The following is a 24249-nucleotide window of genomic DNA, read 5'->3' as shown; positions in this document are numbered from 1 at the left end:
CCAAATATAGGAATATGAAATGCTAATATACTGGGAAAAATTAGGCTAAATAAGCCCAGCAGTTAAGGTGATAGTGGATTCCTAACGTTATACTTGCTGATAAGAGCTAGTTTCTTTCTTTTTTTTTTTTAACGTTTTATTTATTTTTGAGAGATAGAGACAGCATGAGCAGGGGAGGGTCAGAGAGAGAGGGAGACACAGAACCCGAAGACAGGTTCCAGGCTCTGAGCTAGCTGTCAGCACAGAGCCCGACACAGGACTCGAACCCACAAACCGCAAGATCATAAGTCAGATGCTTAACCGATTGAGCCACCCAGGCACCCCATAAGAGCTAGTTTCATTTCTCCAAAAAAAAGTTCCCTAAATTCAGGCTTGAGCTTCAAGGGTGAAAAAAAAAAGTCTATATTGTGAAGAATTAGAGAAATAGGTCTACATTTACATATGCCATCATCAGCGAATAGCACAGCCACAGATCTGTGAAAATTGCAGACCTTTACAACCCGGCCTTTGATTAATGACTTAATTAAAGTGGGATTATTATAAATCTGTTGGTAAGAAAGAATGCTAGTTAAAGTAGGAAATATGCTGGCAATCGACCCTTCCAGCAATCATTGTAAGAAACACTGATAACAGGGAGACCAAGTCAGTGACTTAAACACCGGAGATCCTCTGGAAGAAAGGCTGATGTGCGCAAGCTGGGCAAGAGGCCTGAATGCCTACAACTAAGTCACTATATCATATAATGTAGTTTTACTAAAAACCCTAAGGAAAGATTTCTCTCCGGTCTTGGCAAAAAGCAAAGCTGACTTGTCTCCAATAATTGCTTTTTAACTTCATGCACACTATGAATCGTGTGTGCTACTAATTCTACTTTCTTTTTTGGTCTGACAACTGGGGGAGATTAGGGCTAAATTTGTGGCTGGAATAACTAATGTATAGGACTGTGGGACACAAAAGTCTGGGTGCTCATTGAACCACTGTATTTACTCTTCCCCTATCTTTATTTCCCTTTGCCTTATTCTTTCAACCTAGTTTCACCTCTTGTTGTCTATGCTAGTTTGTAAATCACGAGGCCTTTTTGTTCTGAAATGGGATGGAAGGAGAGAACATGTGGGGCATGGGCACTGCCGCTGCTGGAGAGCACAGTTGTGCCTGTCAGGCTGGCCTGTTTTCAGGCAATACTGTTCCCATTGTTTCAACTTCTACTCAAAATGGCCCTGGCAATCTTAGAGCAAAACTCATTTCATAGTTATGGAAACTGAACCAGAGTGTTTGGGATGAGACCAACATGAAATGGTAAAAGAATGACTAGAACAAAAATTTGTCTTTTTTTTTCTTTTATAGTTTATTGTCAAGTTGGTTTCCATATAACACCCAGTGCTCATCCCCACACGTGCCCTCCTCCATGCCCATCACTTCCTTTCCCCTCTCCCCCACCCCCCTCAGCCCTCAGTTTGTTCTCAGCATTCAAGAGTCTCTCATGGTTTGCTTTCCTCCCTCTCCTCAACTATTTTCCCCCTTCCCCTACCACTGGTCCTCTGTTAAGTTTCTCCTGTCCCACAAATGAGTGAAAATATATGGTACCTGTCCTCCTCTGCCTGACTTATTTCGCTCAGCATAACACCCTCAAGTTCCATCCACGTTGCTACACATGGCCAGATTTCATTGTTTCTCATTGCCATGTAGTATTCCATTGTGTAGATAAACCATATCTTCTCAATCCATTCGTCAGTTGATGGACACTTAGGCTCTTTCCATGATTTGGCTATTGTTGAAAGTGCTGTTATGAACATTGGGGTCCATGTGCCCCTATGGATCGACACTCCTGGATCCCTTGGGTAAATTCCTAGCAGTGATATTGCTGACTCATAGGGGAGTTCTATTGTAAATTTTTTGAGAAAGCTCCACACTGTTTTCCAGAGGGGCTGCACCCATTTGCATTCCCCCCAATAGTGTAGGAGGGTGCCCATTTCTTCACATCCTCGCCAGCATCTATAGTCTCCTGAAGTGTTCATTTTAGCCACTCTGAACCGCATGAGGTGCTATCTCAGTGTGGTTTTGATTTGTATTTCCCTGATGATGAGGGACGCTGAGCATCATTTCATGTGTCTGTTGGCCATCTGGATGTCCTCTTTGGAGAAGTGTCTGTTCATGTCTTCTGCCCATTTTTTCACTGGATTATTTATTTGTTGGGTGTGGAGTTTGGTGAGTTCCTTATAGATTTTGGATACTAGTCTTTTATCGGATATGTTGTTTGCAACTATCTTTTCCCATTCTATCAGTTGCCTAGTAATTTTATTGATTGTTTCCTTTGCCGTGCAGAAGCTTTTAATCTTCATGAGGTCCAAGTAGTTCATGTTTGCTCTTTATCCCCCTATGTGTCAAGCAGAAAATTGCTGTGGGTGTGGTCAAGGAGGTTGTTCGTGATTTCTTCTTTAGGGTTTTGATGGTTTCCTGTCTCACATTCAGGCCCTTCATCAATTTTGAGTTTATTTTTGTGTACGGTGTGAGAAAATGATCTAGTTTCATTCTTCTGCATGTTGCTCTCCAGTTCCCCCAGCACCATCTGTTAAAGAGTCTGTCATTTTTTCATTGGATACTCTTTCCTGCTTTGTCAAAGATTAGTTGGCCAACATTTCTGACCAATTCTGAGTTCTCTATCCTATTCCATGGGTCTATCTGTCTGTTTTTGTGCCAATACCATACTGTCTTGATGCTAACAGCCTTGTAGTAAAAGCTAAAGTCTGGGATTGTGATGCCTCCCATTTTGGTTTTCTTCTTCAATAGTACTTTGGCTCTTTGGGGTCTTTTGTGGTTCCATACAAATTTTAGGATAGTTTGTCTTGGCTTTGAGGAGTATGCTGGTGCAATTTTGATTGGCATTGCGTTGAATGTGTAGATTGCTTTGGGTAGTTATGACATTTTAACAGTATTTATGTCTCTGATTCATGAGCATGGAATATTTTTCAATTTCTTTGTGTCTTCTTCAATTTCATTCATAAGTTTTCTATAGTTCTCATCATACAGATCTTTTACATCTTTCGTTAAGTTTATTCCTAGGTATTTTATGGGGTTTTTTTTTTTTGTGCACTTTTAATGGGGTCAGTTTATTAAATTCTTTCTGTTTCTTCATGATTGGTGTATAAAAATGCAACCGATTTCTGTATGTTGATATTGTACCCTGTGACTTTGCGACTTCATGGATCAGTTCTAGTAGGCTTCTGGTGGAGTCTGTCGGGTGTTCTATGTAGAGTAGCATGGCATCTGCGAAAAGTGAAAGTTTGACTTCTTTGCCAATTCTAATGCCTTTTATTTCCTTTTGTTGTCTGATGGCTGATGCTAGGTCTTCCAACACAATGTTAAACAACAATGGCGAGAGTGGACATCCCTGTCATATTCCTGATCTCAGGGAGAAAGCATTCAGTTTCTCCCCATGGAGGATGATATTACCTATGTGCTTTTCATATATGGCTTTTATGATGTTTAATTATGTTCCTTCTATCCCGACTTTCTTGAGGGTTTTTATTAAGAAAGGATGCTGTATTTTGTCAAATACTTTTTCTGCCTCTATCGACAGGATATGTTTTTTAACATATTTGTTAATGTGATGGATCAAATTTATTAATTTGTGAATATTGAAACAGCCCTGTAACCCAGGAATGAATCCCACTTGATCATGGTGGATAATTCTTTTTATGTGCTATTGGATTCAATTTGATAGTATCCTGTTGAGGATTTTGGCATCTGTATTCGTCAGAGATATTGACTGGTAGTTCTCTTTTTTGCTGGGTCTCTGTCTGGCTTTGGAATCAAAGTGATGCTGCTTCGAAAATGAGACTGGAAATTTTCTCTTCATTTCTGTATTTTGGAATAGCTTGAGAAGAATGAATATTAACTCTGATTTAAATGTCTGGTAGAATTCCCCAGGGAAGCCATCTGGCCCAGGGCTATTATTTGTTGGGAGATTTTTGATAATTGATTTAATTCTTCACTAGTTACGGGTCTCTTCAGATTTTATAGCTCTTCCCATTTGAATTTTGATTGTGTGTGTGTGTGTGTGTGTGTGTGTGTGTGTGTAGAGAAATTCGTCCATTTCTTCTAGGTTGTCATGTTTGTTGGCAAATAATTTTTCATAGGATTCCCTGATAATTGCTTGTATTTCTGAGGGGTTTGTTGTAATAAATCCATTTTCATTCGTGATTTTGTCTATTTAGTTTCTCTCACTTTTCTTTTTGAAAAGCCAGGCTAGAGGTTTATCAATTTTGTTTATTTATATTATTAAATTTTTAAAAATATTGTATTTATTTTTGAGAGAGAGAGACAGCATGAGCAGGGGAGCGTGAGAGAGAGAGGGAGACACAGAATTTGAAGACAGGCTCCAGGCTCTAAGCTAGCTGTCAGCACAGAGCTCAATGTGGCCCTTGAACACACGAATCATGAGATCATGACCTGAGCCGAAGTGGGACACTTAACCGACTGAGCAATACAGGCGCCCCTCAATTTTGTTTATTTTTTCAAAAAAACAACTCTTGGCTTCATTGATCTCTTCAACTGTTTTTTGTTTGTTTGTTGCAGATTCTATATTGTTTATTTATGTCCTGATCTTTATTATTTCTCCCCTTCTTCTGGGTTTGGGCTGTTTTTGCTGATCTACTTCTAGTTTCTTTAGGTGAGCTGTTAGATTTTGTATTTGTGCTTTTTCTGGTTTCTTGAAATAGGCCTGGAGTGCAATGTACTTTCCTCTTAGGACTGCCTTTGCCACATCACACAGAGTTTGGATTGTTGTATTTTCATTTGTTTCCATTTCTTCTCTAATTGCCCGATTGGCATTCATTCTTTAGTAGGGTGTTCTTTAACCTCCACGTTTTTGGAGGGTTTCCAGACCTTTTCCTGTGATCGATTTCAAGTTTCATAGCATTGTGTTCTCAAAGTGTGCGTAGTATGACCTCAATTATTTTATATTTATTGAGGGCTGCTTTACGACCCAGTGTGTGATCTATCTTGGAGAATGTGCCATGCGCACTTGAGAAGAAAGTGAATTCCAGAGCCTCAGGATGTAGAATTTGAAATATATCTGTCAAATCCATCTGGTCCAATGTGTTGTTCAGGTCCATTGTTTCTTTAGTGATTTTCTATCTAGTTGATCTATCCATTGCTGTAAGTGGAGTATTAAATTCCCCTGCAATTAGCACATTCTTGTCCATCAGATTGTTTCTGTTTGTGATTGTTTTATGTGTTTGGGTGCTCCCATATTCGGTGCATAGACATTTATAATTGTTAGCTCTTCCTGATGGATAGACTCTAATTATTATATAATGCCTTTCTTCATCCCTTGTTACAGCCTTTACTTTAATGTCCAGTTTGTCTGATGCAAGTGTGGCTACTCCGGCTTCCTTTTGACTTCCAGTAGCATGGTAGATATTTCTTCATCCCCTCACTTTCAATCTGAAGGTGTCCTCAGGCCTAAAATGAGTCTCTTGTAGACAGAAAATAGAGGAATTTTGTTTTTTTATCCATTCTGTTACCCTATGTCTTTTGATTGGTGCATTTAGTCCATTTACATTCAGTGTTACTATTGAAAAATAAGGGTTCAGAGTCACTGTGTTCTCTGTAGGATTCATGCCTGTAGTGGTGTCTCTGGTACCTTGTGCTCCTTGCAACATTTCTCTCCTAGAGTCCCCCTCAGGATTTCTTGTAGGGCTGGTTTAGTGGTGATGAATTCTTTCAATTTTTGTTTATTTGGGAAGACTTTTATCTCTCCTTCTATTCTGCATGACAGGCTTGCTGGATAGAGGATTCTTGGCTGCATATTTTTACGGTTCATCACATTGAAGATTTCCTGCTATTCCATTCTGGCCTGCCACGTTTCAGTACATAGGTCTGTAACTACTCTGATAGGTCTCCCTTTGTATGTTAGGGCCCTTTTATCCCTAGCTGCTTTGAGAATTCTCTCCTTGTCCTTGTATTTTGCCAGTTTCACTATGATATGTTGTACAGAAGATGGACTCAAGTTATGTCTAAGGGGAGTTCTCTGTGTCTCTTGGATTTCAATGTCTGTTTCCTTTCCCAGATTGGGGAGGTTCTCAGCTATAACTTGTTTAAGGATTCCTTCAGCACCTTTCTCTCTCTCTTCCTCTTATGGAATTCCTATGATATGGATATTGTTCCACTTGAGTGTATCGCTCAGCTCTGGACCTCTCCTTTCATGTTCCTGGATCAGTTTATCTCTCTTTTCTTGGATTCCTCTTTTTCAATAATTGTGTCTTCTAAATCCACCTATTCTCCTCTCCCTCTTCTATCCATGCATTGGACATCTTCATTTTATTTTGCATCTCATTTATAGCATTTTTAAAATCACAATTATTTTTAAGCTACTTAGTCTTTGTAGCAAGAGCTTCTCTGATGTTCTATACCTGTTTCTAGCACAGAGACTAATTTTGTGACTATTATTCTAAATTCTTGGCCAGTTATGTTGTTTATACCTTTTTTGAGCAGTTCTTTAGCTGTCATTTTTTCCTGGAATTTCTTTAGAGCAGAGTTCTTCGGTTTTGTCAATTGGCTAGCCTTCTGTCTCTTGTTAGTTTTAAAAGCTTGTTATGTGCTATGCAGCTGTGAGTACTGCTATATTAAAGAAGGCTCATTGACTGTCCAGGGCCTGTCTGTTTAGGATGTGTTCTTTGAATGGTGTCTCTTGGTCTCTATTGTTGAGACTTTGGTTATTTTATTTCCCTACTCGTAGTGGTTTTTAGGACTCTCCACCATGTGTACTTTGGATTGTTTCTTGAGGTAGCCCTGGGAAAGAAAACGCACAGACAAACACATAGGGAACAAAGGCATTCAAACACACAAACAAATCAAACAAGCCAAACGAAAGGGAAAAGAAAAAAGAAAAAAAGATTTAAAAAAAAGAGAAAAAAAGTAAAATTAAAAAAAAGAAAAGAAAAAAGAAAAAACCCAAAGACAAAGGACAGTCTAAAAGCATAAAACCAGAATTCCCAGCTACAAATAAAAAACAAGGTACATGCAGTGCTGTTGGAAGAGCATATACAAAGAGAGAAATGACGGGTGGGGAGAAAGAGAAATTGGATAGTGATGAGGCAGAGACACTAAGAGGCTTAATTCAGAGAGAGAAAGAGGAGAATATGGTAAGAGGTGAGGAGAAAGAAACAAAGATTATGTTACTCAGAGAAACTATTTAGTCTGATTACTCCAGAGAGAGAGAGATTGAAAGGTAGTGGTGGAGGTGTAGAATATACATCTAGAGAATGGATTAAATGTGACTGTTTAAGCAAACCAGTGACTAGAGTGTGCAGTCCAGCAGAAGGGAGGGACACAAATGAGACAAGGAAAAATATATCTGAATAGAAAGAATTGATCTAGAATTAACCAAGATAGTGCATCAATATTGGTTTTGCCCTGAGCGCCAGTAAAAAAGAAAAAAAAAAGCCTCTCTCTAGTGGGGATGGGTGTGACTTGGTGTAGGCAGGTCTTGCCTCCAGTGTGTCCTGCGGGCTCCTCCCTGAGGTCCTGCCTTGGTGGTTGTGGGCAGGAAAATGCAGGCGCCCCAGTCCTTTCTCGAAGCAGGCATTGCAAATCACTCTTTCGGGTCAGATCTCCCTGTGCTGCAGGAGTAGCCAAGGTGGGCCGTATTCTATGTCCCAAGCCACGCCTCATTTCCAGATTTTAGTTCCCGTGCTTTATTGATACCCCCCGAAATATAAACCTGCAGGCTGGGTCCTTCCCACTTGGAATCGAGCTGGGAGAGCAGCGGAGCAGTTTCTTCTCATACTGCCTGGGACCCGGACACCCAGCCCAAAGTCAGCACCACAGCTGGAATCAGGATCCCTCTCTGTCCGGAGCTGAGGTTTTTCTCTTTTCCAGGGACAGTTCTATGAGCAGTTTCAGCCGCTCTTTCTTTTCCCCTTCATTCACTGCAGCTCCCCGCAAAGGGGCCTCCCTCCCCTCCCTCCATGTCTCTGGGTCCTGGCCCGTTTTTATCTTCCCCAGTTTGTACTCACGCACCTATGATGTTGCCTTCTCAGTGGACTCTCTTTTCCTCCCAACCCCCTGCAGTTCAGTGTCCTATGGCTTAACGCCTTCTCCATTTGAGAAATGGGAGCGAGCAAAATGCGCAGAGCTCCCTACTTCTCCTCCAGCTTCTAATATTATTTAGATATTTGTTTCTAGCCTATATATATTGCTCACCAAGCCTGTTATAGGGGTTGTGTTATCTTCATTATACATGGTAGCATAAAGAGGCTTTTAAAGGTTAATTTGAAAAGGCATATAGTATATATGCCTTACCTTTAATGGCAAATGTTTGTTGTATCAGGGAGTATACATTTTTAGTCTCCCCTTCTCACCTCCCCACAAAATAAAGAACTGTCTTAATATTATATGAATGACTACATGTAGCTCTGGAGAAAATACATACTGATATTGATGGTGAATTTAATAGTATAAATAAGATTATATGACATGGGAGAGTCAGTAAAAATAGTAGTATTTATTTTTGAGAGAGAGCATGAGCAGGGAAGGGGTTGAGAGAGAGAATATGAATGAGTACATGTAGCTCTGGAGAAAATACATATTGACTGATGGTGAATTTATATAGTGTAAATAAGCTTATATGACATGTGAAAATAAAAATAGTATTTATTTTTGAGACAGAGAGAGTGCATGCACATGACTGGGGGAGGGGTAAAGAGAGAGAAGGAGACACAGAATCTGAAGCATGTTTTGGGCTCTGAGGTGTCAACATAGATCCCAAAAAGAAGCTCAAACTGATAAGCTATGAGATCATGACCTGAGCTGGAGTTGGACACTTAAACCGACTGGGCCATTCAAGCACCACTGGATAATATATTGTTTGATTTATATGAATTTAAATATACATATGTAACTAAAATAACAATTTAAATGTGTGGACATGGGATCATACCGTGTGCGTGTGTGTGTGTGTGTGTGTACACACCATGTATATATAACATCTATATCTATATACCATCTACATCTGTATATACCTACCTATATCTATCATCTATCTATCTATCCCCTAAAAGCTGGGATTTTTCTTATAGGTTTCTCATTTTCTCATAGTTTTATGAATGAGAGGTTGATAGATGCTAATACTTTAGAATATCTACAGTGTGGAATAGATCAATCAAATTTACACTGGCATTTAGCCATGAAATTAGAAGGCCTATTTATGAAGAAGAATGCAAAGGGAGTATTTTCATCATTTATTCTTCACATATAGTACTATAGAGTGGCAAAATATGGGCAGATTAAATATCTGATTTTATCTCCTAATTGAGGTGGATGTTTTTATGGCCATTTTCTAATGGGATAAATGGTAAATTATATAGGGTTTAAGAAATCTGTATTTTTTATAGAAGATGGAAGAGAGAAATAGTAAAGGGATACAGAGTCACAGATAGTGACATTTCCAAAGCTGCTTTTGTCTATACACTCATTTATGTAAATGTTGATGTTGAGATTAAGGTGACATGGCCAGATTTGATAAAAATCAAATCTCTTTCACAACAAATTCTCAAGAACCATTGTCAATTGGTGATTATTGTATATGAAAGATGCATTTAAAGTATTTAAATTAAAATGAAGCAGGTTTAGGGCGCCTGGATGGCTCAGTCGGTTAGATTTCTGACTTCGGCTCAGGTCATGATCTCGTGGTTCAAGCCCCGCGTCAGGTTCTGTGCTGGCAGCTCAGAGCCTGGGGCTGCTTCAGATTCTGTGTCTCCCTCTCCCTCTGACCCTCCCCCAATCATGCTCTGTCTCAAAAATAAAAATAAAACTATTAGAAAATAAATAAAATAAAATGAAGCAGGTTTTACACAAGAATTCTCAGTGGTCCCTGGTACACGTACACATGAGGTCACCAGTCTTCCTGTAGTACAAGCATCGCACGGTGCTGTTTTCACAGGTGCTTTACACACACACACACACACACATACACACACACACACACACACACACACACACATACATTCACACACACAGAAGACCAAGTCAGAGGGAACACCTATCCATATGTTTCTTTTCTCTTTGAAAACCTATACGTTTTTCAGTACCATGGACAAGAAACATACTTGCTACTAATTTAGAATATCTACAGTGTGGAATAGATCAAATTTACATGGGCATTTAGCCATGAACGTATTAGAAGGCCTATTTATGAATAAGAATGCAAAGGAAGTATTCTAATCTTTTATTCTTTACATACAGTACTATAGAGCAGCAAAACATGTGCAGATTAAATATCTGATTTTATCTCTTAATTGAGGTGGATGTTATTGCATTTTCTAATGGGATAAATTTTAAAATGCCATGGCTAAAGTTCTACAGTGATGGGGCTAAAATTAACTCACTCTATTAAATGCAGTCTTTTGTGGGGGACGCCAGGGTGGTTCAGTCGGTTAAGCATCCAACTCCCGGTTTCAGCTCAGGTCATGATCTCATAGTTTGTGGGTTTGAGCCCTGTGTCAGGATCTGCACTGACAATGTAGAGCCTGCTTAGGATTCTCTTTCCCTCTCTTTCTGCCCACTCTTGGGCCTCCCTCTCTCTCTCTCTCTGTCTCTCTCTCTCTCAAAATAAATGAACATTTAAAAAAAAAAGTAATACTTTTCTCAACAACTGTCGTTTATGTAAGGTGTGTGGGGGCCCTGGAAATACAGAGATAAATAAAACTCTGTTCCATGATATAAATGCTAGAATGGTAATGGACCGAGAATTCTCTCGATCTTTACCATGGTTGTTTTAGAAAATCCATTCTTACCAATCCTGTTTGAGATAAAAGGTAATTGGGATTATTACATCATCAGCTGCATTATGAAGTTAAACTGAGCTGTATGTGGACAGGGAAATATGAACAGCTTTTCTATAGCCAGAGAGGCAGATGAATGGGTAGATAGATGAAGACACAAGCGTACAAATTGTAGATCTCTGAAACATCAGACTCGATCATGTTAAAAGACACAATGTAGATTTGTCTTGACTATGCTTTTTGATATATTTATTCCGGTTAGTAGTTCTTTGTAACCAATTATAAGTGAACACCTTTGTGTTTAGTGATGATAATTGTTTAAATAGGCAGTGTTTTAGGGAACACAGCGTCCATCATTCTTACAACTTGGTGACATGTGAACATGACCAAAATGTATAAAAAAGAATGAGACTTCCTTTCTCCAATTTGTTCAAAGATAAGCGTATGCAGGGCAGGCTTTTCGTTGTATTCTCAAACTGAAATACCAAAAATGTAAATGGGAAAATAGTCACTGATTTTTATCCCCACCTGACAGAATAATGAGAAACATTTCTTTCAAATGAAAATTTATTTTTGAGACATTGTGTCATGAATAACAATGCATTTTAACTGAAAATTTCTAATTGAGATTCTTCATACAGGAATGTAATATTTGTTAAGGAAAAACAGGTGTTTGGATAAAGAAATGGGGAAAGCAGTGAATGTGCTGATAATTTCCCAAACCATAGACAAAAGTCAAACCTTTCGTACATGTGCTTAACTTACCATAAATTTAAAGTAGAGTGCAATGAAAAAAAATACCAATCTAAAAAGTAAAGATTGTTATAAAGATCAAGTCCACAAATGCAAAAACAAGAGAGAAAATAGTAGAACAAAGGAATTCACGTTCTCGCTTGAGAAGAGGGAGCAACTATGAGTAAACATTGAGGTTCTCAGCGTTATTTTGAACCCATCCCTCAGCCTATCGCTGTGTTATTACAGGCACCAGTGGGCATCTGCCCTGAGAATAGATGATTAGCACTTTCTGCCTATTGAACTAATTAGTGGATGTAGTATACCTAAGCTCCACTTACTGTACTGAGTACAGAAAGTGAAGCAGAACAAAAGAAAAAACAAGACTCATGAAGTAAAAGAAAACCTCTTCCCTCAAGTATTGATATTCCATTTTTTTCCTGGTTTTATGATACACAAATGCCATTAATGATGTTTTAATAGTGGCTACCATATTGCACTTGGAAGAAACAGGATACACAATGTGTTTTAACATCCCTGTTAACCATGTGGTCTAAAAACAATGTGGTCTAATAACACAAATGACATATCACATGTAAAATTCAAGGCAAACCTTTTTTTCTGGACTTAAAAGGGTGCTTTTGGCCAACCTACTGCTCTGATTCTGTAACAACTCTCAGAGTCTGTTATTAATGAAAAGAAGAAGACTGGGCCAAGAGATTAGCGTCCACCATCTGATGGCCATTGAGTCACAAATGACCTTCATTCTTGTTTCCCCTGCCCTGCATGCCCACGCCACCTTCCCAAGTCCGCGGTCTTAGCACAATTCCAGTCCTATAAGTTTGTTCTCATCCTAACTAGCTAGGATCTATGGATTCTGCTTCCTCACTGAAAGCTGGTACTAAGAACGACAATTGCTATGTCTCTGGAGGAAAAAAGAACCACCGATTTCTTTATAAGCATTTACATAGAAACATCCTTGACTTCAAGTATTCTTACGTTTAAACTACTTGGACATCTCCCCTGGATTCCACAAATTTAACCCTGAGTTGGAGTTTTCCAAAACAGTGAAAGTCCTATCAAAATAATTATTCAACCAGTCCAGATTTATGTTCTTGCCACCGTGTATACTTGACCTCAAAATACACCTACCAAATGTTTGGCTTGGTTGCTCTGTGTAAAGACCACTTATCTTCATACTAACTTCACTCATTTAGGGACAGGTTAACCCCATGAGTGGTTTTACTGAAATGATCAACTTGAAATTGCTAAAAAATGTCTGCTAAGTAGCTTGTGATATTTTTATATTTCTTCTTATAAATTGAATCTTAAAGTGCAATGACATCTCATATTATCAGGACATTAACCTTCTTCCAATTTCAGATTTCTCAAACAATGCTCAGATCCCAATAGCAATCTCCCAAAGCATCTGAGAATCGCCAGACTTTTGTTTGAATCCACATAGCTGATCGCTATGTCAAGCTTCATGGTTTTTCAATAACAAGCAAAACAAACAGAGACAGAAACTTTCTCACCAGGAAATTAGAAATAAACTGGAAGATAAGTTTTAGAGAGAGGCTCAAGTGACAAAATTAGCTAAATATCACAGCCTGAAATTGGAGAAAGAGAAAACCAAAATCAGATAAAGCTCTTGGCAGAGTGAATACCATGGGGTACTAGTTGAGATGACCCTCCCTCGGACATCAGGAAAATAATAAATTATATTTAGTGATCTATGCCTAAGCAAATAGGAAAATATAATATGCTTACTCTAACTTGTGTCTAAAATATGTTATGTTACAAACAATTGCTTTAGTGTTTGAAGGAGTAAGAAGACCTGGAGTTCAATGTATAGATAATTGTTTCTCAAAATGTAATATTCATACAAACCACCTTGGGATCTTGAGAGAATGTGGATGTGTGTTAGTAGACCTAGGGGTATGAGGACGATTCTAGATTTCTAAGAAGTGAATGTTAGAATGTCCTATTCCTTTCCAATTATGCTGGTAGTTTTTCTGGCAAGGGGAAAGAAGGCATCGATTTCCAATAATGTCAGAGAAATGAGATGTTCCTGCAATTGATCTCAAGTACTTTTTGAAACCTGAAATTAAAACCTACTACTTATATAAGTTGGCAAATTTATGTTACATACAATTCATTTCACTTTGGAAATGAGGAAACAGCATTATAATCAGCTATTTTTAAACTATGAAACGTGAGAGAGAAAATAAGAGTGCATTATTCTGTCTCTTTCCACCATATAATAAGCATGCATGAGAGAAATGTATGGAAATCTGAACTGGGTCAGTACTGCACGAGATTTGAGGTGAACTCTAGCTATACCATATGAAGTCCTATTCAGTAAGATTCTGAAGTCTCTTTATAGTGTCATCCTTTTAACATCTGGAGACTATGCAACACACAAGGCAAGTATCTGGGATTTTTTCCTTTTTTTGAAAGGAAACTTGGTTTTCATTTCTGTGGATGGTGAAACACTGTGCTTTGTTTAGTGGTGAAAAATCATGACTGTGTTCTTCGATAAAGAAGAAAAATGTCCAGGTAATCATCATCTGGTTCTGCACTTTATGTATCTAAATATTACCATCATTAGAATATTCTATAAATAAACTGGAGCTCAGAAGTGAAATACCATAATATACTTGAGGCTAAGGGTGTATAACCTTTCCTAGGCATTGGACATATTAGATGAATTCTTGACCCTGCCAAAGTCCTTTATACTGAGTTTCTAAAACATTCGTGTCCAATGGCATGAACATGAGACTTCTCTGATTTTATTGTCTTCCATATTGAAATTGAGGTTCCAGATGTACTATTGCCTATTTGATCCTCTCTCACCTCAGTAAGCTTTTGCTGAGGGTTAGATTTCTGTGCTACTCCAAATAAGTATTTCACTTCAGATGGCAAAACTCAGTTATACTATGGTGTGGATACAGTGTTTGTTTGTAAAGTGTGTGTGCAAAGGGGGTGGGGTTGAGGGGAAACACCAGGGAATACTGCAAATGATAGTTTCTAAAAGAGGGCATCGAGTGTTCCTTAAAAGGTCAACAGATACATGGGCAAAATTCTGAAAAACTTTATATTGGACAAGAAGGAAAACAGGCTCATGATTCCTAATTTACAGAAGATTCCCACATTTGCTATCACTTTGTAATTCTATTACTCTTTTAAAAAATCAGTATGGTGTAGACAGCAGCTGTATAAACCCATTACCTGTAAAACCCTCTAATATAAATTTTTTTCCCATTTTTTCCCATGTACTGAAGAAAGTTCTGTGAAGCTGGACATGAAGTCGTCTGTGTTAATCAACAAAATATAAGTGATTACTTAGTAAATTATTTATTAAAATGAAGAAAAAAACCAAGACCCAGCAAAACGGCTAAATGGTACGTTGAAATGAGGTGTAATTTATGAGATGTTATTTAGTGAATTGAGAGTCCAAAAAGATTTTCCGGGAAGAACAAGTAATCGATACAAATGTGAGTGCAAATTTGTCTCTTTTTAAAGTTTAAAGCATATTGTCCAAAGTTTTCGCTTGTGTGCATGATATAAATCCCATACGTCGTTTTCTCAGTGACCATAAAAAGCGCAGTTTATTAAAAACTGAAGTAAAAATGAAAATAACTCCTTACAAAACTCCGGTCACAGTTTTGTCATTGGTATATGCAAGTTATTCCACGGGCCCATCCAGAGCTCCTCGTCGTCGGAGTGCGTGTGGTCGCTGTGGACTTCCAGAGGGTCCTGTTCAGCTGTGCTTTTCAGCCTGGGGCCCAGCGGCCGCCCTGCAGAGCCGTCGGTCCCCACGGGGCAAGGGGCGAACGTGACCAGGGTGGGCCTTGTGTTCCTCTTCTCCGTGGAAAAGGGCCCCTTGGACAACGTGTTCAGGGGGACATTCTCCTCCTGTGTCACTGCCAGCTTGTCGAGTTTCTTAAAGTGCCTCCCCAGGCGCACAGGGGAAGCGGCTTTTAAGGTATCAGCGAGGCAGGCCCGGCGGGTTCGCACCACGGAGCCGTTCTGTGCAACGTAGATGTTGCCGTTGACGTTGCTGTGCGGGCCGCGAGGGTGCGCCCGCTTCCTCTGACACTCGGGGGCGCTGTCTTCTCCGGTGGAGCTGGCCTCGCACTCGCGGTCCACGACCAGCTTGATCATCCGTCTCCTCGCCCACTGCCGGGAGAAAAGACAAGAAAAGTCAAGGTCACGGGTATCGGAGGGAGGGGCAGAGGGCACAAGGCCTGTGAAATTCAACACCTTTAAGGGAAAGCTGTCGGAGGTAAAGAACTGAGAGAGGGAGAGAGAAGCCACTGTCCTTTCGCGGCCCAGCCCGCTGGGCGTCCCTTCTCAGGATGAAGTGTGGCTCCCTCAAGGAGCAGACACTGCAGGCCACTTGGGTTCTTGTAGATCGAGTTGCTGTTCTATGTGAAAAACGAGCCTATTGTTTATATTGCAGTGAGGATCTCATCCATCGTTGGACAGTGGCTGCGCTCTTCGGGAGGTCAAATCAGAAGGTATGCATAGCATCAGTAGATCCTGTTCATACTAATACTTCGTTTCCCCAAATTTTAAAGATTTTTTAAGCCCACATTATTCTAATTCCTAATTAAGCCCTCCACTATTTATTAGCCAAACATTTTGTATTCTTGAAGTATCCTAGTGTTCTGTATACTTCATTTAAATATATTTAAATATCTTGCATTTAGTATATGTTATGTATATTTTATTTAAATATAAGTTAACTAGAAAGAAAATATCTTCCCATCCTGAATAATGTATCCAATAATACACAAAACCGTAAATGAAGTGTTGTAAACTTTCCTCTAGGAAGCAACTGAAACACAGTGGACATTTCTACAAGTTGTTCTTTTACCAATCCAAGTCAGACACGACAAGGAGTGAAGGTTAACCAATGCTAGTTTATTCTCAAAATGGTTTCACCTTCTCCTTATATGTGAACTACCTACGTGTCACAGTAATTAAGCTTTTCTGATTTCCAGAAGAATGTTTTATAAAAATTCAAGTCAACTCATTTTTTTTCCTAAATCTTTGGTGACCCCTACCCACAGTGGAAAAAGAAAAGAAATGGTATAAACTTCATTTTTAACACTTATTTCATTTAGCTTCTAGTATTTCAAAGTGTCAGCTACAAACCTGTATGAACATGTTTGAGATTCTTTTTAAGTTTATTTATTTGATTTAAGAGAGAGGGAGGGAAAGCACATGCAAGGGAGGGGGGGGGGGGAGCAGAGAGAGAATCCCAAGCAGGCTCTGCGCTGGCAGCACAGACCCTGATATGGGGCTCCGTCCCAAGAACCCTGAGATCATGACCTGAGCTGAAATCAAGAGTCGGAAATTAAGTGGCGCCCCTGTGCTGTTTTTCAGAATAGGTTTTGCCCGTGTAACTGTACACATAGGCAGAAGCGGACTTCGAGAGACGCCACTGCTGCGGGTTGCGTCCAGAACCCGGTATGGATTCGCAGAAGCCACGCCGCCGGCCGGCATCGCTGGAGAGACGTGAGCCATAGCATGAACAGGGGCCCCACTGGGAAGCGGTAAACACCGATGAGTCACTTGTCGTCCGCCGCGCGGAGGAAAGCGGAGTCGTGTGCCCTCCCACACACGTGCGCGTGGACGACAGGTGCCGCACTTCGCGGGCGTGCTTGCAGCCTCAGGTCACACAGAGGGGAGGCCCCCGTCCTCCCTGAGGGACAGCACACAGAAGGCACAGCACACAGGGCAAGGGGCACCGCACGCTCCCACCTGTCCCTGCCCTCAGAGGGCCGTGTCGTAGCCCTCGGGGCCTCCCGGACGCTTGTCGCGGCGCGTGTCCCTTCTGCTGTCCTGCGCCGGCACCTGGAAGCCCCAGGGGCCCCCGGACAGGCTCTCGCTGCTGCTGCTGCTGCTGCTGCCGCTCCTGCCTGGCTCCGACTCCTCCCCGCTGGCCGAGCCCTCCTCCCCCGATGGGGCCTCTGCGCCGCCCTCCTCGGTGACCGCAGCCTCTGCGGGCCCCTCCGAGGAGGCCAGCTCACTCCCCTCGCCTGCCGCCGCCCCTTCCTCCTCCTCCTCCCTGGGCTCCTCCGCAGGCTCTTCGGGAGGCCGCTCTTTTCTCCCCTTGACCTCCTTGACCTCTTCAACAACTGGCCGCCGTCTGGCCAGAAAGATGTTTTTCCTGGCCTTCTCCCCTTCCGACTCCGTGGACTCTGACTCTTCGGATTCGGGAGTAGAGCTCTCCTCCTCCTCCCCCTCCTCCTCCGAGGGCGTCTCGGACTCGGACTCCTCTTCCGTGGTCTCCGACTCGCTGAACTCGGATTCCTCCTCGCTGTACTCCGTGTAGTCGCTGGAGGATTCCTCCTCGGACTCCACCGTGCTCTCCGTGGCTTCGTCTTGGTCCAGGGTGAGTTTCAGATAGTCCTTGTCCGCTTCCTCCAGGCGCCTCCGCCACTCCTCGCCCTCGAGGTCCGCGGCGCCCCTCCTCTCAGCCAGGCCTCTCACCTTCTTGAAGATCATTGGGAATATCCTGGCCTTCTTCCACGTCGTGTAGGGGGGCTCGGCCGGCGGCTTCTCGATGGTGACCACGACTTCCTCCTCCTCACTAGGCTCTCTAACTTCAACTTTAGGTTTTTTAATTTTCTTGGCCTCTTCCTGAAAATCACGAAAACGCAATTGAAGTATGAGCTGGGGGCTGCTTACCAGGTGACGCTGTCCCGCACAAGTTAGGCAGGGATGAATCTGCAGGTTCTGTAACTAGTCGTGGAGACCGAGTGCACGGTTCTCTGCTGCATCCAGGCAGTGTGACCACGAAAACGTATTTTATTTTGGCTTGTACTTCGCAACGCCAAAACCTAATGCTTTCGCATTTCTTTATCTTACTGAGTTTACTTTGCGTCTTAGATCAAAAGAGAAAGAAGTAATCATCATCTCTTCTGTCTCCCATCCCTATATGTTGATGAAACACTTTGTGTTTCCTTAAACAAATTCTAAATAATTGGGAAATTATGACACTTTACCTGAGAGGTTTATGTGAAATGTGTCTATTAATTTTGAACAGGGTAAACTACAGTCACATTTGTTTTCATTTTGATTTTTGATAAATGTTCCCAGTAAATATTTTTGACAAGTATATAAATGACTCCTGTTAATTAAAATCTAAGTGACAGAATTCCATTAAAAATACTGGTGGCGATATTTTCCTTCTGTTTGACAACTATACTGTGTTCATGATTTTTAGATACGCTAGACAACGCGGGAACCAAAGTGACCAGTGTTTGGCAAAAGACTTCATGTACTTGATTATAATGTTATCTTTGTGGAGTCATTTTTAGGATTTTAGAAAATATGAACTTCACTGTGGCTTTCTTCCAGGCATTTAACATTTTATAGAAGGAAATAAATATACACAACTGTTAATTTCCTTCTATAAACAAAATGGTGAAGTGGTGAGCATTATACAATTTCTATGGAAAACATGTACTAAGTGAAAAGGAGTTCTGACTTTTGAAGTATGTTGTAGCCTACTATTCCAATAGAGATAAACATCATCTTACCTCTTCTTCCTCATATTCCTCCTCTGCTTCACCAACCACCTCACCGTACTCCTCTGGTCCAGTGGGCGGTAACAGACGGCGACGGCTTCCATATTGAGGCATCTCATACCTGTAACAGAAACTTAAAACTTTCAACACGCTTCTGTGTGGTTCATGTAACCTTGACTAATTTCTTTTTTGTCTTCATCACTTACTCAACAGACCTCTCTTATAGCACCTATCACACTCCTTGTCAACCAACTAGTTACAAAACCATAGGCTAAGAACTACAACCTGGTGGCCAATGGTTTTTGCCATGATGGTACCCTGCAATAACAGCAAAAAGAGTCAGGTTATTTCAGATTCAAGTTTGGGGAGAGGCTAGCATGAAGAGAACAGCAGATCGTTCCTTAATGAGCTGAAGAATTTAGAAGGTTCTTTGTAAAACTAATAGCTTGTTCACAACATAATGTTTCTATCATTACAGCGAAATCCTGCTTCAGACATGATCTGGGATGGTGTTTGCATTCTCCCTCTGTTTTTGCAACAGCAGTTAATGTGTGTGTAGGGCGGCTCGAACTGCTTATCACTGGGTTCTAAAGTATGTTTTCTTCCTAATTTCTCCTTGGCAAGTCTTGAGGCTGACTAGGTAGATAAAATGTTAAACGTACCCTATAAAATAAAGGGTGAATTCAGGAATTGAGCAAATATGTTTGACTCCTATTTCTCATTTAAATAAGTTTGAATCATTTTACTGCCACATTAGAGCTGTGGTCAATACCAGCATAGAACACCAAACCAGAACTGAGTATGCAAAGAAAAAATAGATAAAACCTGATTGGAATTAAAAGTAGACACATAATTCAATTTCAAGGATGAAACAAACAGATGAAATCACATTTGCAACACAAATGCTAGTAATATTTAATAGCTCATTATTCATAAAAAAGATTGATACTGGATTAAAAAAACTGAAGATGTACCCATGTTCATAACTGTAATAATCTTGTCCAAATTCCTGGCCAGGATCAATTCCAGACTCCATGGATAACTCCTATTGTTCAAAAAGAGAAATTGCAGTTGAAAATAAATTCTTACCACATTTCAGATCAAATGAATTTAGATTTCCAGACCTAGAATCCCAAGACTCTGAGAGCACTCCTGCCAAAAAACTTCAATTACAAATGTTAAACATATTCAAAACTTTTTTTCCGACTCCAACTATTTGACGTGTAATAAAGTGATGTTGTTAGGATGGAGGGAGTACAAAAAAGGGACATTTCTTCTAATGGGGAATCTATTAAAGATTACAGATGAGCATATCATTTGTTCTCGGGTAACTTTACAAACTGCCAGTGGAAACTTTTCACTCTATTTTAACTTGTATTATTAACAGACTTTAGCCTTGACCATTAGACCTTGACCTTGACCATAGAAAGTTAACAGCTTCATAGCACCTGGAGCACTTGTATTCATTACACTTATTTTTATCAAAGGATCTGACGATGATCATTTATACATTAATTAAACAGAACATTAATATGTGAGACCACTCAGGGATGTTTACATTTTAAAATCTCTTGCTAATTCTATGGGGTGCCTGGGTGGCTCAGTCAGTTAAGTAACTGACACTTGATTTCAGCTCAGGTCATGTTCTCATGGTTCATGAGAGCGAGCCCTCAGTTGGGCTCTGTGCTGATAGTGAGAGGCCTACTTGGGATTCTCTTTTCCTCTCTCTCTGCCCTTTCCCCACTTGCTCTCTATCAAAATAAATAAAAAGAACTTTAAAAAAAGAAACATGCTTCAGTTTGCCCACCAGAATGGCTAAAACAAGCTAACCCAAAGAGCAGCAGCACCATGTTTTGGCAGTGACATGGGGCAACGGGAAGTCTCCTACACTTCTGGAGAGATTCTAAATGCACAAATCCTTTGGAAAATGTTTGGCAGTAATAGTAATGCCAAATATATGCATAGCCTTGGACAAAAATTCAAAATAGTTCAGTTTATATGCTGAACATAAGTGTGCGCCAAAATCCATTTGTAAAAGCCGAAAACTAGAACCAAAGCAAAAGTCAATGAGATACTCACTCCTACCTCACACAGGAACAGAGATGAATCTCCCAAACAGAATGATGAACAAAAGCAGTCAGGTACAAATGAAACACATGATTCTATATAGTCCTCTTTATATAAGCTTTAAAACAGACAAATGGATATGTGAGTTAGAAGCCACATGAAAAATTTTTAAGCAGTGATATGAGTACCTTGTCTGAGCCTCACTGGCTACCATACTGCCGCTGTGCTCTCCAAGTCTACAGTTAGAAGAAAATCCTGCCGTTTGTGACATCACGGGTAGAATCCGCGAGTGCTACATTAAGTAAAGCAAGCCAGACACAGGAAGGCAAACACTGGATGGTATCAGTCATATGTGGGGCACAAAAATACATAAAGATAAATAAAAAGGCACACTCCTAGAAAAGGAGATTAGCGAAGAGGTTATCAGGGGGTGGGGGGGAGGGGAAAAGTTGGTAAAAGGGTATAAATTTTCACTATAAGATGAGAACAGTCTGGGGATTGAATGTATAGCATGGTGACCTCAGGGGATAACTATATAATTGAAATTTGGTAAAAAAGATAATGGTTCTCACCAACTGGCAACACGCAACAATGTATACTTTAACTTACTTAGAATTCTGTAAAATATACTTAAAGCTGAAATTTATATATATGTGTGTATATATATAAATTATACATGATCTATATAGATATATGATATATAGATATATATTAGATATATTTTTTTCAAAGATGAAGTCAAACTCTCACTTTTCGCAGATGACATGATACTCTACATAGAAAACCCAACAGACTCCACCAGAAGCCTACTAGAAATGATGCACGAATTCAGCAAAGTCGCAGGGTACAAAATCAACATACAGAAATCAGTTGCATGTTTATACACCAATAATGAAGCAACAGTAAAAGAAATCAAGAAAATGATCCCATTCACAATTGCACAAAAAAACCCATCAAATACCTAGGAATAAACCTAACCAAAGATGTAAAAGATCTGTATGATGAAAACTATAGAAAACTTATAAAGGAAATTGAAGATACAAAGAAGTGGAAAAACATTCCATGCTCATGGATCGGAGACATAAATGTTGTTAAAATGTCAACGCTACCCAAAGCAATCTACACATTCAATGCAATCCCAATCAAAATTGCACCAGCATTCTTCTCAAAGCCAGAACAAACTATCCTAAAATTTGTATGGAACCACAAAAGACCCCAAGGAGCCAAAGTACTATTGAGGAAGAAAACCAAAACAGGAGGCATCACAATCCCAGACTTTAGCCTCTACTACAAAGCTGTCATCATCAGGACAGTATGGTCTTGGCACAGAAACAGACACACCCATGGAATAGAACAGAGAACCCAAAATTTGACCCACAAATGCATGGCTGACTAATCTTTGACAAAGCAGGAAGGAGTATCCAGTGGAAAAAAGACAGCCTCTTTAACAGAACGTGCTGGGAGAACTGGACAGCAACATGCAGAAGAATGAAACGAGACCCTTTCTTACACCATACACAAAAATAAACTCAGAATGGATGAAGGACCTGAATGTGGACAGGAAACCATGAGCACTGGGTGTTATATGGAAACCATCTTGACAATAAACTATAAAAATAAATAAATTACTTAGGATTTTTAAAAATATACTTAAAGCTGAAATTTATATGTATATATATTTATATATATAAATTATAGATATTCTATATATCTGTATCTATATACATATATAAATTATATATAATCTATGTCTATCTATCTATATCTATCTATCAGATATATTTTTGACCTAACATACTTAACTTAGGAAAAAACAAAGAAGCCAACTGAGTCATTGGGGGAAAGGAGAAATAGTATCTGGGTGTTAACATGGACAAGATTATAGAAAGTTTGTAGGGGGTGTGCACTTTATAAAGATTTTTCTAGCTGTTCATTTTCACTTGTATACTTTTATGTCTGTAGTTACATTTCAACAAAAAGTGCTAATTATAGAAAATGGGGTTGGGAAATGAGGTTAATAAGAACTGGGACAAACTTAAGCTCTAAATTTAAGTTATTCAAACTTAATACTTTAAATATAAATCTATATCTCTACCTATATTTTTCATATTGGTAAGCTTAGACTTTTCAGGCATCTAAAACCCAACACAATTATATTGGTTTAAATGAAGCAAACTGATTTCAGTACTTATGCTTTTAAAAGCCTTGGCGAAGGCATGTTTAGTGTAATATATATGGAGACTGAGAAAAGACCACCAAAAGATTTTGAAGTTGAAAGCTAAATGTTCAATGCAGTACATAAATACAGTGGAATATCTTTCACCCTTAAAAAAGAAGGGGGTAAGAGATGCCTGGGTGGTTCAGTCAGTTAAGCATTCAACATTGGCTCAGGTCATGATCCCATGGTCCGTGCTCTGTGCTGTCAGTTCAGAGCCTGGAACCTGCTTCATATTCTGTGTGTCCCTCTCTCTCTCCCTGCCTCTCCCCTACTCATGCTCTGTCTTTCTCTCAAAAAATAAACGTTAAAAAATTTTAAAAAAAGAAGCAGTTGCTGCCATATGCAACACCACAAATGAACCTTGCGAATGTTATGCTAGGTTAAATAAGCCAATCACAGAAGGATAAATACCGCATGATACCATTGTACAAGGTATCTAAAATCATCAATCTAGAATGCTCTTGCCATGGGTGGGGAGAGGGAGAAATGTGGGACTGCTTTCAACTGGCATAGAGTTTCAATGAAGCAGGATGGAAAAGTTCTAAAGATATTCTGTGCAACACTGTGTTATTATAGTCAACCACACTGTATTGCACATGTAAAAATTTTTTAAGAGGGAAGATCAGAAATTATGTGTCCTTACAACAATTAAAAACAAAAGTGATTTTGAATTTCAGTAACTTTTGGCAATAAGGAAAAACAAATATTTATGGAAACATAATGCAACTGAGTGGATTTCAGATTTTAAGGTAGAATCAAATAATTTCCTTACAGACACACACACACACACGCACTTTTATTCTCCTAGAGGGAGAATATGACATATATCTGTCATCAGACAACTTAAAAAATATTATAGAAGGATAGAAGCAATTGGAAAGGAATCCAGGAAACTTAATCCTAG

The 24249-nt window shown here is 39.8% G+C and overlaps 1 protein-coding gene across 1 annotated transcript in view; it reads right to left on the bottom strand.

The window, feature by feature from the left end:
- Positions 1-14857: 14857 nt before the first annotated feature.
- Positions 14858-24249, bottom strand: part of LOC120222009 (protocadherin-15-like) — a gene marked incomplete at its 5' end in the record, with an annotated part of 248663 nt that continues 239271 nt past the window's right edge. Inside the window, 3 exons of the mRNA XM_039219692.1 lie at positions 14858-15698; positions 19073-19181; positions 20035-20105. Of these exons, the coding sequence (XP_039075623.1) occupies positions 15177-15698; positions 19073-19181; positions 20035-20105 (702 nt within the window). The remainder of the gene's footprint in view (positions 15699-19072; positions 19182-20034; positions 20106-24249) is intronic.

Source organism: Hyaena hyaena, unplaced genomic scaffold, assembly GCF_003009895.1.
Source record: "Hyaena hyaena isolate Hyena2069 unplaced genomic scaffold, ASM300989v1 scaffold_824, whole genome shotgun sequence".
In the NCBI taxonomy this organism is placed as follows: Eukaryota; Metazoa; Chordata; class Mammalia; order Carnivora; family Hyaenidae; genus Hyaena; species Hyaena hyaena.
The sequence above is the reverse complement of the archived record's forward strand: the minus strand, read 5'-3'. Positions and strand labels throughout refer to the sequence as shown.